This window comes from Mirounga angustirostris, unplaced genomic scaffold (assembly GCF_029215605.1).
Source record: "Mirounga angustirostris isolate CCGP_5_RB_7025 unplaced genomic scaffold, mMirAng1.0.hap1 SCAF_10, whole genome shotgun sequence".
NCBI lineage: Eukaryota > Metazoa > Chordata > Mammalia > Carnivora > Phocidae > Mirounga > Mirounga angustirostris.
The window spans coordinates 70,549,014-70,564,011 of record NW_026991718.1 but is presented as its reverse complement, the minus strand read 5'-3'; the positions used below and the strand labels follow the sequence as shown (position 1 = coordinate 70,564,011).

The window sequence follows — 14,998 nt, the reverse complement described above, 5'->3', positions numbered from 1 at the left end:
GCATGTTGGAGGGAGCTGCTATGTTTCCTTTAAGTGTCAGCAACAGGGCCCCTCTGCCTCTGGCTGCCTTGATCTGCCCTCACAGATTTGAGACCTCGTGTTCTCACAGACTGCAGAGTGACTGTGGGCAAAGGAAGCAGGAGGGACTGTGAAAATCTTTCTTCTCTCATTAACCACTGCTCCCCGTCTCCTTACAGCTACATAGATAGTGTTGTGATTGCAGTTGTATATTAAAATATTTTTATACTAAATATATTCGGTCTAAAAACAAAAAGCACTTCATCTAGGAAAAAAGCTTGAAAACCTTGAGTAGTTCTCTCAGTAGTGGGGATGGGAGGCTACCCATTAACCTCCACTTTTTTGTGCAGACCATTAACATCTGCAGGACTTAGGTAAATATGCAAATGGAGGTACTGACCTACATCTCCTCCCATCTCTTCCCATCCTGATTCCATCCAGCGTGCCTGGTACACTCCAGCCTGTACCCTGAGCTCTATTAGCACCCTGCAAACAGTAATCTTCAGGCCTTGTGCTATGCATGCTGGGGGTGTAGTTTACCATAGGGAGGACAAGGCAGACCCTGATTATTTGGGCAGGAGGTGTCAGGGCCCCAAGTATCAGCATGTTCAGTGCAGGCTTGGGTGGTCATGTCCCCTGGGCCTGTAGACTCTGAGACTCCTTAGCAGGGCTGGGGCATGGCTGCAGGAGGGCCAGAGTGGGGCCCTCCAGTGTGGTGTCAGGGCAGGGACATAGCTGCCCAGATCTATGGGCACTTCTGCCCTGATGTTGTTTCATTGTTGAAATGACTGATTGTGGCAGAGAGAGGGTCCCAGGGCATGCAGTGGTCTTACTCGCTTCAAAAAAGTTGACTTTTCTAAGGATAAACAAAAATACACACAAGTTAAGTTATTTCTTTCTTGAGGAAATGAAAGCATGTTAACCACCTTGGTTAATGCCCAAGTATGGTCCATGAGTTAGGGCTGTCCTGGGTTAGAGTATACTTCATGGACTTTATCTTCCCCTGGCTTTTCCTGAGCTTAACTGCATTCCAGTCAGGTTGACCCTGTCCTTAGGATCAGGAGGAAAAATGATGTTACAAGGAATTAGTAAAATGTCTGCTTACCTGAAGGCTGGGCTTTGCTTTGTGACTCCAGTTTTCTTGTTCATTTGATTAAATTTATACCATCAAGGCTTCACCATGACCACCGATCACCAGCTTATGAAAATGCAGTAGCTGCTCGGCGGCTGGTTCAGTCTTGCTCTTAGAGGTGTCTCATATAGGCTACTGCCCTTTATTCATGCTAAGACCGGTGTTTGCACTGTCTTTATTTTTATGGAACTCTAGGAAGGGGATAGCAGGAGACTTGAACTCTGGTCTCACTCTGCCTTCCATTACCTGCCTGACCCCACATAGGCTGCTTAACCTCTGAATGGCAATTTCTTCCTTTATAACAAGAGAACCCTTCCTACCTCACAGGAATATTTTGAGGATCTAATAAGCCAATGCAAGTCAAAGTCTTCTAGAATGTGTGAAGCCCATTGAAAGATAAGAGATTATTATCACTGTGGTATGAACCGTTTATCTTATCCTTTACAAAGTGACAGCTCTATAGGAGAGCAGCTTTGCTGTCAGGAGGTTGAAGAGATGAGGGTAGAACAGGTAAACTGGGGCCGGGGGGAACCAGGAGGATGAGGTGAAGCACATTGTTAGAGGAAATGAAAAGTGACTGGAATTCAAGATTTCCTAGTGTTCAGTACTAGGATAGGCAATCTGTATATATCACCTCAGTTAATACTACAATCTTGCAGATATTTTTTCTATCACTCTGCCTTGACCTTTTCTAGAAATAAAGAAAACAAAATAATCTGGCTCCTTATACTTCTTGTCTTTGTCTTTTACTACATTCTCTCACCCACCTTTTCTCTGCTCTGGGCACACTGATCTTATTTTTCTGGAACATAGCTAGCTCACCCTAGCCTTTTGCACTTGCTGCTCCCTCTGGAACACACTTCCCTCAATATCCACGTGTCATATTTTCTACTTCTTTCCTGTCTTTAGTCAAAAGTCACTTTTTCAGGGAGGCCTTTAAATTATCTTCTGACATTTCATACCCTACCCTGTTTCCCTGATTTGTGTTTTGTCATTAGCACTTGTAACTGTCTAGCATGCAATACGTATTATTTCGCTTGTGTGTCCTCTGTTACCTCTACTAGAATGTAAACTTAACAAGGGCAGAATTTTTGTCTCATTATGTACCAGTTTTCAATGACTGGCATAGTACTTGACTTACAGTAGGCACTCAATAAATCTTTACTTGATGGATGGATGGATGGAAAACAGAGCTGTGTGGGCTTCTTCAAAGTTAGTTTCTGATTTCTGGAAGTGGCCACCAGTGATATAACTTATCCTGACACCAAATCTTTTCATAACTACAAATGCTAACCATTATGACTTTTGATTAGACTCTCCCACAAGTAACTTTGCCCTTGAATTTTGAGCTAAAGCTGTCTATAGAAATACATAGAAAACTAAGCTGCCTTAAAACCTCCAGATATCCTAGGAAGACCTGGGCTTAACACACCAGCCAATGCTCTATCAGGACGAGGTGGATAGAGGTCTTCCTCGGCCGTGAGGAAGCACTTACCTTCGCTTGTAGTATTTGGGAGCCTGGGTTGGATCATCCCATGCTGTACTTGGAATAGATGGAGAGGAGAATTTTGTTGGGATTTCTGAAGAGATGTGGCTTATAAAGTACTCCCATCACTTTATAGACAGAGGTAGTGTATTCCTTTTTTTTTTTTTTAAGATGTATTTATTTATTAGCACATGTGCGTGAGCGGTGTGTGTGTGGGGGGAAGGGGCAGAGGGAGAGGGAGAGAAGCAGACTTCCTGCTGAGTGCGGAGCCTGACTTAGGGCTCAGTCCCATGAACCTGAGGTCATAACCTGAGCCAAAATCAAGAGTCAGATGCTCAACTGGCTGAGCCACCCAGGCGTCCAAGGCAGTGAATTCTTACTGGTATTTTTCAAGTTTTCTTCCTTTTCTTCCTTTCTTCTCTTCCTCCCCTCTTATCCTCCCCCCACCTTTATGGATATCAGGAACATATAGCCATTTGGGAGATTTTTTTTTTTTTTTTTTTTTGTGAGAAGGAACCCTGTGGTATGGCTTCTCTGAATGAAACTGAATGAAACAACTTAAAACCTTGTCTACCCAAACCTTATTTTCAAGGAACTCATTAATATCTGGAAGTTTAAATGACCCTAGCTAATGACATGTGAGGGGAAAATACCCTGAAATTTCACTAAAGGCAGAGCAAAAATGCTCTTTGTATCTTATATCGTGAGTATCCCTAAAAATAAGATGATTTTATATTCTTCTCCTCTTGTGTTTGTTTATAAGGAATGTTTCAAGATTCAAGGGATTCTATGTTAAGAAAAGGAAGCAAGAGCTGTGCACAAATAGAGTGCTCTTACAATTTTGGGATTTAGTACATTTTTTTGAGGCCTATCTATCCAAGAAGAGAGTCCTGGGGCTGTGGATAATGCTCTTAGAATAGAATATTAGGAAGACCTTGGGTCCTGAAAAGGATCGAGCTTCCCTTACCTTTTCTGATGTCTGAAATGAGGCTTTGAAGACCTTCAGAAATATTTTCTTATTGCTCATCCTTTAAACTAGATCCTGGGGCTCCAGATCATTGTATGTGGAATCCTGGGAAGTCTAGAACATGATGATATGACCAATGGACCTTTCTACTGGAATCTAAGGCTGAGTCTAAGTCTTTTTTCCTTTTATCTCTTCTCTTTGTCCTTTTCATTTTCCATATCTTGCCTTGAATGAATATTTCTTAGGTAATGTCTGACTCCAGTGGTTGCCTTCAGATCTGAGCAACTTCTAGGGTTTGTTGCAGGGAGGACAGACTGACATAGGGAGAAGGAGCTGGACTATGGGCAATGGGTAGAGGGAGAGAGGAGTGAGGGATGAGAACATAAAATGAGGTGTGAAGGTGTCCTGTGCTTCCTGACCTTAAACTCCCTGGCTTCATCTCATAGGCAAGGATTTGGGTTAAATGAGGTTGTAGGATGAGATTGCCTACCCACCATGCCTTCCCCCTGAAACTTCCCCTTCCACCTTCCTAGCTGGCAGAGCTGCCCTTGGACTACAGAGGCGAAAGGTGGCAGATTTCATTTTGCTATCTCTTTTGCTGTCAGGGTAGTAATCTAAGATAACAGGTAGGAAGAGATGTTTGCTAAGGGTCTTTTGGGAGAAATTTTCTTCCCCTTGAAAAGTGAAATACAGGGAAGGAAAGATCTATTTTTGTTTCTAGATTTGGCCACATCTGCATGTGGCATCTGTAATTGCTACAGCTTTGCTACCAAGGGAGAATCATGACTGAACACTGCGAGGATGGCAGGGCAAAAACATGGAAAGGTCCTGGATTCTTGAGACCACTGAGCCACCTAACCAAATCTGGAGCATCCTAGGGAATTGGCCTTATGGTTTAAGCCAGTTTTAGTTGGGATTTCTGCTACTTGAGCTGAAATCATTTGGATGGGAACCAGCAAGCACACCCTCATGGTTGGGCTTTATTTTATGCTAACTTCTGGTTTCTTTAATGTTACATATTAAACAGACAAAATATCTTATATATTTGTCTTTCTCCAGTGCCCTTTATATCCAGAAGGTGAAAGTTCATTCCTTGATTGTCTTTATAAACTTTTCTAATAGAAAGAAAGTTTCCTAAATAAAAAATTACTTAGTGAATCCAAAGCTTATGGCCATCACACTAGAGTTAAAAAAAAAAAAAAGTTTCAGTAACCTTTTTCTGATTTTCTAATGAATGCTATATGATGCTGGACTAAATAAGGCAAAGTGTCAATCCTGGTAAGATCTGCAGCATATTGGTGATGCGAGTACAGAAAAGCCTTTCTTCTTGTTTTATTCCTCCTTCCATATATCCCTTCCAAAAACAAGGTCTAAAGGGTTCTCCATGTTTAACATACACTGAGCTCTGTAGTAAAGTACGATCTTGAGTGCCATGCCCTTCCTCCCCCACCCGTCCTGTTTCTGTATGTGGCAAGATAAAAATTGTATTAATCTAGGTACCTAGTTCATAATTTCATTCTGCTCACTAAAACCTTCTGGATTTACTCATTCACTCTCAGTTCTGATCCCTTGAGGAGGATTCTACATTGTCTGTCTGTTTCTTAGGCAGTAAAAGAGAATCTGGAGCAAAGGTGGAGCGGAGGAAGGTGATATGAGAGGCTGGCCAGGATGGGACTGAAGGAATTCATGGTAGGTAAAAGTTTGAGGAGAGAGCCATGGGAGCAGGTCCAGGTTGAGGTCCTGGAAGAGAAACTTAGGCAGGGCTGCCAGTCACCCAGTTTGCACAAGGATGGCCAAACGGACTGTTGACAGTCCAGTGTTCATTCTGAAACATCAGTACCTGGGCTGTGACAGTTAATATATATATATATATATATATATATATATATTTTTAAAGATTTTATTTATTTATTTGACAGAGAGAGACACAGCGAGAGCAGGAACACAAGCAGGGGGAGTGGGAAAGGGAGAAGCAGGCTTCCCTCTGAGCAGGGAGCCCGATGTGGGATTCGATCCCAGGACTCTGGGATCATGACCTGAGCCGAAGGCAGCCGCTTAATGACTGAGCCACCCAGGTGCCCGACAGTTAATATTTTGAATATCACCTCTGGAGTAGTGGGTACTTGACAAATCTCTGGGAGATGTAGGTCCTCTGTGGTGTTAGAGACTTGAAATAAAAGTTTATAAAAACAACGTGGGATAACATTTTAGTTTAGTTTAATTTATATATATATATACACACATATATATGCATATATATGTGTATATATATATATACACACACACATATATATACATATATATGCATATATATGTGTATATATGTATATATATATGTGTATATATATATATACACATATATATATTTAAAATATGAGTTTACTACGCTGGGACTGAAGCATCACTCCAGGAGGCACAGCCTAGAGGTGTTACCTGTGTAATCATTTTTTTTTTTTTAATGGGAAAAGACTGATTGGTATACTGGACTCCAAATGTTTTTATTCAAATACAGGAAATGTAGGAAGTGCTTTTCCCTTAAGACTTGTCTTAAGAGTTTAGAAGCACTAAATTTAGCTCCCTATAAATATGTTTGCTTTTTTTCAGAAAAATCTTCTCTCTTACCAGGAAGTGTTGTAGTGATAGGGTGATGGAACAAAAGTCTTATGAGCTTCTCTTGTTGTATATTCATCTTTAAACATATTCTTGCCTCTCAGAACCACTATCTGTTAAACCAGTGTGTCATCCACAGCTAAGCTGTGAAATAATTAATATTGTATCCTATTTTTAATTTAGCTTCTACTTGCTTTTGAGTCCAAATTCAGAAGCATATTCTCTTTGGACAAAAACAAGGAAGAAGTATGACTGCAGATGGAGCTGGGGCAGGCCCATAGTATGGCAAACTGGTATGGGGACCAGGGAGGAAAATGCTAAGGCTCTCCCCTTGGTCATAAAAGAATTCTGCGGAAGCTGGGATTCTTCATCGTGGAATGAAACACATATACCTGGCCAAAGGAGTCAGAGAACCTGAGGGAGGATCCAGGGGAAGGTGGAGCACTTGCAGGCCCAGGAGCTGCTTCATAGCTTGAGCTGAATCGGCTGATTGGCAACAAAGTGTAAGAGTGATAAAATGGCTAGAGCTTCCCTTAAACTCTTTTCCCAAGAATCTTCCCTGTGGCCCACCCTGATGGGAAACACATAAGGGAATTCTGGGTAATGTAGTTCAGCCTATTCAAATTGACACATAACAAAGCCATCACATTAGGTACTCAGTAAAGATTTGTTAAATGAGTGAATGAACATTGTGTTGCTTCCCTTGGAAGTTCTCTGGAAACCAGAACACCTAATCCTGGTTCTGCCTCTTACAAGCCAAGCCATTTGGAACATGTCACTTAATCCTTTGAGTCTTGGTTTACTTGTCTATACAACTCCCAAGAATAATCCCTGTTTTGCCCATTTAATAGAACTTTTATAGGGATCAGTTGAGATGATCTGAACAAAAGCACTGTGAACATTGTAAAGAAAAGAACAAATGTGATGTAGTATTGTATCGCTTTAATTATGAATGTTTTACTACTTGATCTTCCTAATTGATCATATGGAGTAATTGTTCCTGAGCAATTCACCTTCTAGGTGTGCCAGGAAGATTAAATAGGATGGAGTATATAGAAGTACTCTGCTGTAGCATATACTTCAAAGGTGAGACTTCAGTTACCATTCAACATGGAGATACTTGCACATAATGTATTAGTTCTGGGCTAAATGGCTTAGAGGGACAAGCATGTAATTGGCAACTCTGGGAGCTGGAGGGCAGTGGCCATTTCTCAGATGGGAGTTGTGGGCAGTGGATAAAGTTTCTGTCCTATAAGTCTGGGCTTGGATTTCATAGCAGCCAAACTTGCTCAGCAAAATGAAGAAATCCCTGCGGAAGTTCTTAGTGAAGATGGCATAGAGGAAGGGGTTGGCGCAGGAGTTGATGGGATAGAACAGGACCAGGAGGATCTTTGACTTGGACACTGTGATGAGGGGCACCTTGAGGGAGGCAGAGATGGCGAAGAAGGAGATAGGCGCCATGCAGAGGAAGTCCGTGAAGATGAGCATGGCCATGCGCTTGGCGATCTTGGTGTCACTAGAGGAGGACACGATATTGGGGTTTCTCACTGTGAGGTAGATGTGAGCGTAGCATCCACAGATGACCACAAAGGCCAGAACATTGAGCACAAGGAGGGACATAACATATAGCTGTGACAAAGGGCTGTCAATATCCATGGGCAGGCAGATGCTCACCTTCATGTAGCTGCTGATGCCAAAGATGGGAAAGAGGGCAACTGCAAAGGCAAAGATCCAGCCTAGCAGCATGACACCAGCAGCGTGGCGGAGCTGCACTTTGCATTCTAGCCTCATGGCATGGGTGATGGTATGCCATCTTTCCAGTGTTATGGCTGTCAGGGTGTAGACTGAGAGCTCACTGGCAAAGACTGTGAAAAAGCCAGCAGCATCACAGCCTGCTCCAGTTTGCCAGTCGATGGCGTAGTTGTGGTACTGGCTTTTGGTGTAGATATCAACTGATGCTATGAGCAGCAGGTAGATTCCAATGCAGAGATCGGCAAAGGCCAGGTTGCACATAAGGAACCGGGGGACTGTGAGTTTGTATTGGCTGGTGATCAGGATCATCAGCACTATGATATTCCCTGTGATGGCCAGGATGCTGATAAACCATAACAAGACTCTGAGAATATCATGCCCCATGATATCTTCACATGGATTGAATGCATCTGGCTTGGGGGAGCAAGTCACATCAACCACTTCATTGCATAAGTCATAGTCAAATTCACTGTACGTCATGTCAAATCCTTTGGCGTAACTGGATTCCTCATCTTCTGCCAAAGAGATTCTCTGACCCCTAGCCTGGGTCATATCCTCAACTTCTTGCCTTAAAATAGATTTGTTGCAAATTGGATGAAGCTCAGAGCTAGAAAAATATAAAAAGGAACAGAATCAACATCCTGGATCCAGGATGGGCAAATACATCACTGTTTTTGCACAGGGTAGAAATGATAGGGTTTCTTCCTGTTTTTTTTTTTTTTTTCCTCACAGTCTGTCTGCCCTTGAGGCTAAGCTCAAGGGTTAATGGTGCTTACTGTAAATGAACAGAACAACTTGTGTATATACAGTTGGATGGCCCACTGGGGAAACCATCTGGCCACAACCTGAATGTGGGAGGAAGGCGCCTGGGACTAGCTAAGCTTTGCTGTTAAGTGCAAATAATTTACAGACCTAATACCTACTCCACCCTTTGCCTTCCCCTTTTCTATTCAGCTCTCTGTTAATATGCCTGAGTGGAATATAATGCTATTCCTCTACTCTCTACTCTAGTTGCTGGAAGGTCTGGACTGTTTGCTGACTGAAATGAGAACTTAGTTGCTTCTTTTATCTACATAAAGCAGAGAAGCTGAGTCTGTGGTCAGTTGCCAGCCAGCACCTTTCCCTGGCTCTCTGCTGCTCAGGCTAGTGGGAGGTCTGTGATTTGCCTGAAATGTTACTGAGGGTCCTATTATTCTCTATGAACTCACTTCCCAGGAGCCCCAATAGGCCCCAGGTATATATTGGCTGCAAGGTAAACCTGGCTCTCTCATATTAAGTAGTTATCTAGTGAGTGCTGGGAGAGCAAACATGGGTTGCAAGGAGGGGGGTTTCTAATCATTCTGAGATTATAACTTAGTCCCTGGGGAACTGGCTCTTCTTGGGCTCACTTTTTTGTCTTGGTTTAAGTCCAAATGTACAAGAGGCCTAGTCAACAAAATAGAAGTACTTTCAGAAGGGATTTGCATGGAAACCAGATGATAAATATCCTACCCATATGGGTGGATAGTGCATGTAAGAGACAGGGGCTAATAGTTCTGTTTTGAAGCAAAGGCTTAAGGAAAGGAGATGTTTTACACCGGGTCTCTTTTTGGATGGAAAAAAATTTCACATAAACACATACACTTCCTCCCACCCTCCCTGAGAAGCAATCTCACAGCAATGTTAAGTGACTTCATTTCTCTCAAACCCTAACATAATCTCATATGAGTAGGGAAGTAGGTATTAAATCCTTGAAAGAATCCCCCATAAGGAGAGAGAAGTTGGGGGAATAGAGGAGGTAAAGGTGGCATTTGATACTGAAGGAGGGGTCCTGGTTAAGTGTTCCAACATACTGACTGAACTTTTCCCTGTCAACATCTACGACAAAAGGCTATTAGGGAGAATGCTTTCCTTTCTTTTCTCCCCTCTGGGAAGTGAACTGAATTGCCAGGAAGTCATCGTCCCTTGGCCCAAGGACTCTTTTTTTTTTTTTCCCCCCTCCTCTGGAGAATGTGTCCTCTTTCTTTTTAGAGACTGGTTGGGCTTCTCCCATCACTCACAGGTTACATTAATGGAGCAAAACAGTAACCTACATGTTAATTGAAAATGCCAGAGAATCTTTTGGTTTCATCAGAGATCTTACAAGAAAGGTGAGGCAAAGCTCAGAGATGGGCCCAGGGGGGACAAGAGAAGCACTAGAATCCTTCTTCTAACTTGTGATTCCTAAACCCTGTCATCGGATTAGCAGCAGCCCAATTCTAAGAACAGAAAGTAAGTAACCTGGTGCCTGCAGATGACCATTCCATTCACTGAAACAGATCTGACTTAACCATCTAGAGACAGTCTTCACTTCCTGGGGCTTATATTGGCTTCTGTGAAGATTCTTACTGTGGATAATGCTACTAACTTATTTTAAATATTGATGCTTCCCTTTTGTGAAACAGAAATGACCCAACCACATGAGTATAGAAAAGGGCAACAATGTATATCACTTATAATAGAAACAAAAATAGAAATGAAGGAAAATAGTCTTGCCTTTGTAGTACCTTAGCAAATAATAAACATCATAAAGAGTTGAGAATTCAGTTTAGGGTCATTTTAAAAAGTGGTATTCTTGGACCTTGATAAATCATTGAACAGGTTCTTGGGAAGTGTGTAACGGAGTGGCCTAGAGTCTGAGCTTTGGAAACAAAGCAGAGGGTTTGGATCGGACTCTGGTTGGTGTTGGTCAAGTTATTTACTGTCTCTGAGCCTCCGTTTCTGCCTCTGTGAGGAGGGAAAAAAATACCATTGCCTTTACGAGAGTTATATGAGATAAAGTTGCAAAGTATCACAGAGCCGGGCCGTGAGAACCGAGCCAATATGAGCAATACTAAGACAGATGGCCACATGACTTCCTGAGTTCATGCTGGGGGCCAGGCCCCGTGTGAGCACTTAGAGGTCTATGCCACGGTGCATCAGTTTAAAATCTAGTTGTGAAGAAAGGGCCTAAATAAAACTAACGTCACAAAATGAGCAAAATAACATTACCAGCTGAGTGCAGAACTCTGACAAAGAGCTACATGGTTCAGGACAGATCAGGTGTGTAGTTAACAAGGTCTTTTGGTGATAGTCCAGGAGGGCCGTTGACAAAACCTCATGGTCACAAGGGCCTAACGTTTATATCTTGGGCATTGTTGTCAAATGAGGATTGGAAGAACAATTGTATCATACAGTTTTAAACTTGCATCTCATTACTAAACCACACCTACTATGGTATACAATGAAATGCCACCATTAAAGAAAAAAAAAAAAACAACCCTGCAGTTATCTTATGAATAGCATACCTATTTTAATTTGTGTTTGTAAGTTTGTTAAATACAGAGACTAAATGCCCACTGCAATTTTTGTTACGCTGTTTTGGCACCTCTTGCTAGGAGAGGGGTGGGTGTCTCCTTTGCTCTACCAGACAGGCCCTGATGGTAAATTATAATAGGGACCTAGAAAGGGTGAGAGCCAGGGGGTCTGGGGGCAGTCCAGGAAGGCTTCAAGTCCCAGGACAGTGTAAGACAGACCTAGAGATTTCCGGTTGAGAAGAACCCCGAAGCTGCATGTATGCCACCAGGGGGTGGCAAGACCAGCAGAGTCTGAGCAGGACAGTTAGGTAACATATTCCTGTGGCGTGTTAGCACTGGGCCAGACAGCGGATAACATGCAGCTCTTACAGTGATCTTGCCAGCCTTTGAGATTTCTGCTGAAGGGTATGAGTTCCAGGGTTTTGTTGGTAAATGTTATCTTTCTTGCCCCAGCTGGAATAATTCTTGTCTGGAATATAAAAGAGGCAAACCTTGTGCCTCAGCCCAAGCCCTTACACATTCTAGTCGTCAGGAAGAAGTTCCCCGAGCCTTGGGCTAATGTGTGAGGAGTGTCCGATTCTGGAGAGTGCCTCCCTGATGCATGGTATTTCTGAAAAGTAGCCCTTTTCCTGTAAATCCTTGTAATGGGTGTGAGTGGGGACTCCTAGTTACTTGGACAACATTTTAGATATATACCATGCTTGGTTTTGTTTTTGCTTCCTCTTGCTTTTGAGCAGGGGCTAAGTCTACATGGGCAGGTGAATGTGTGTTGAACAATAGAAGAGACCTTACCATGCAGTGGAATGAGGACACAGGGAAGCTGTGTTAGTGCTGGGGTGCTGTACAAGAGTGTGCAAGGCATCATCTGAGTGTGAGTGCGTGGTGTGGATTGTGTCAGTGAGCTCGGGGAGGGTGCAGGCTTTGAGAACTCCTGATATCCAGTGCATTCTATATGTAATGGATCCTTTCAGTGTCTGGAACTTTTATGTGCAGTCTCCAAAATATTTCTTCTCTACTTTATCCAGATCCTCTGTATGATTTCCTCATCTTTTTTAACCAGTTGCCTCCTCGTTTTTATCTCTGTCTGGATTACCCTCTTTTTCTGGGCTTCTTCAAATTTGACCAACCTTGAAAGCCAAAGTGAACAGATGTCCCAATCTTTGTCCTCCCCGTGAGGCGCTAACATCCAAAGATGGATTAGGGAGTCTTGGAGGGGTTGGGATGTATTGTGCATGTGTGCATCAGTCTCTGGTATGGCAGTTATCCTTCTCCCCTCGAGAGTTGCCATGGCTGGTTTCTGGGACACATATAGGTGGCACAGTATGGGACTGGAAGAATAAATCCATATTGGTACCAAGGAAAAAGGGAACAAATATTCATTAAGCATCAGCTATGAGTCAGGTGCTATATAGTTTGGAGTTTTTCATGTTACCTCACTTGATATTTGGAAGGTGATCTACCATTGTATGTAGCCTTCTGTTGTGAGCCCATTCTCAAGAAAATTAGAAATGCTTCATAGTACTGAAGCTTTGATCTAGAATATGCCTAAGGGCTTTAACCTGGGAGGTCTTTTAAGTGGATTCTCGTCATGCCGCAAATATATAGAAGTTGACCAAGTTCTGCGCTGGAGAAATGTCCAAGTGGGGCTCAAGGGTTGGACGTGGGAAGACTCACATTTGCCGTCTCCAGTTTGCAAAGGCGCAGCAGTGGCTAGGGTAGGTGAGGCTGGCCTCCATGAGAGCGACAAACGTATCCAGACTGGGAAGCTTTTTCAAGTTGTATGTTGACCTGGCCCTCAGCTTCTTCAGATTTTCTAAGCCATAGCTAGGTAGGGAATGGATCCTCGTTCTTGAAATGTCTCTAGAAGGATAAAACATAAATATAACATGATTATTATGGACCTAAGATTTCTGCTTGGTTAGCAGGCAAAATGGCACACACAGTAGGGATATTCTTACATGGGTGAGAAGGGAGATGCCAGTAGATCCAACACACCTCAGTCAGATCTATATACAGCTACTAGGACATTTGGTTTCCTGGAGCCCTGGCCCTTGTGTTTGCATTAGGAGGACTTAGATAATAGGTCTCTCTGATTCCCAGATATACTCACATCCTGCCTGACCTGGGGTTTGACTTCAGCCATCTCTCCTTCTAGAATCTGTCTTGAAATGGACCCATGTAAATGAGTGGATATCTAAGAGATTGAAGCCATTTCCTCCCCAATGTAAAGTCAGCTATAAAAATACCTGTGATGAGCTAGGGATGGAAACTGTGGCCCAATTTCAGAAAAGGGTAAGAAGAAACATACCATAAGGGGAAGAGGAGTCTGGTGGGCAGTAGAGGCACCCTCGGCACGAAGTCCAAGTGGCAACAGAGAGTGGTGGGCACAAGCACAGCCAGACTAGCCTGTATATGTTCCCCGCCCCTCTACCTATTAGCTCTGTGACCTTGGTAAAGTCATGTCATTTCTCCATGTCTGTGTCCTCAGCCATACAATAGGAATGGTAATAATCCTAGCTCCTTCAGAGGGTTGTTGGGACAATTAAATGAGTTAAAAGTACACAGGAAACTTCCTGGCTGATAGACAGCACTTAATGACTGGTAGCTATTCTTATAAACATCTCTGTCTGTCTGTCTCTCTGTATCTCTGTCTCTGCCTCTCTGTCTCGAATACACAGTTGTCCTTGCTTTGTAGGAGTCTCTATCAGGGCAAATCAGCGGGGATCTATGGAAGCCCCCAGAAATGGACCATCTGGACCATCTGATCAGGTCCGTGTCCCTGGAGGGCTCCAAATCCCATCCTCTCTGGCATCTGCATCAGTGACATTAGGTGCTTAGCTGGCAGCTTGGTTGGCAGCTGCAACTCTCAAAACAACCAAGACCAGCTGGTGTGAGCAAGGAACTTTCACTAGTACCAGCTTAGACCTGTTGGGGCCGGCAAGTTGGACATGGAGGAGTGCTTCTGATGGGGGTTGTAGCAAGTGATGACCGGGATGGACTCATCTCAGCACACTTGGATATATGTGGGGAAGGAGATTCTTCTAATGTCTGCATTTCCTCTAAGTCAAAGCGGTGGGTACTCAGAGCAATGAAACTTGGGGGTATGAAAATATATTTGCTACCCCATATGTTCTCACAGTCTGGTGAAAATTATATTCTCAAAATTTTGTTGTCATTGCATCATTCATTTGCTTTCTCAAAAATTCTTAATGCTTCGTTTTGTCCAATGCAACCCACCCCAGCTGCTTCTCTCTTTGTCACCTCTCTTTCCCAAACTTAAAATAGTGACATTATTTATTGATAACTATTTCCTCATAATCCAATCCAGTTTCTTCCTAACCCCAAGAGAAACAATACTCAACAAGGTTGTCTCTTCATTCTAAGCTTCTCCATTTCTCAGTTATATTTCACATGTAAAACATTCCTCCTTTCTGAGACTTTTTCATGGCATCACATTCTCTTTAATTTTTTCCGACATCTTCTTTAACTTATGATTTTGTTACTCTTTCTCCTCTATCTTTACTTTAAATATTGGAGTTTCTCCAACCTCAGGTACCGTTCTGACTGTAAATAACCTTCCAGGTGATCTTACCCACTTCTTTGGTTTCAGATACCAGGGATATGCTAATGGCTTCTGAATGTAAATCCCAGCTCAGATCCTACTTCTGTACCTCAGGTCCAGATAATCAATTGTCTGTCAGACCCCACCATTTGGATCA

The 14,998-nt window shown here is 42.9% G+C and overlaps 1 protein-coding gene across 2 annotated transcripts in view; it reads right to left on the bottom strand.

The window, feature by feature from the left end:
- Positions 1–7,083: 7,083 nt before the first annotated feature.
- The window catches only part of FSHR (follicle stimulating hormone receptor), a 165,048-nt gene continuing 157,133 nt past the window's right edge, over positions 7,084–14,998 (bottom strand). For both annotated transcript variants that reach the window (XM_064572519.1, XM_064572520.1), the window contains 2 exons: positions 12,954–13,139; positions 7,084–8,572 (listed from right to left, as the gene is read on the bottom strand). In XM_064572519.1, the coding sequence (XP_064428589.1) occupies positions 7,348–8,572; positions 12,954–13,139 (1,411 nt within the window). In that variant the 3' untranslated portion in view covers positions 7,084–7,347. The remainder of the gene's footprint in view (positions 8,573–12,953; positions 13,140–14,998) is intronic.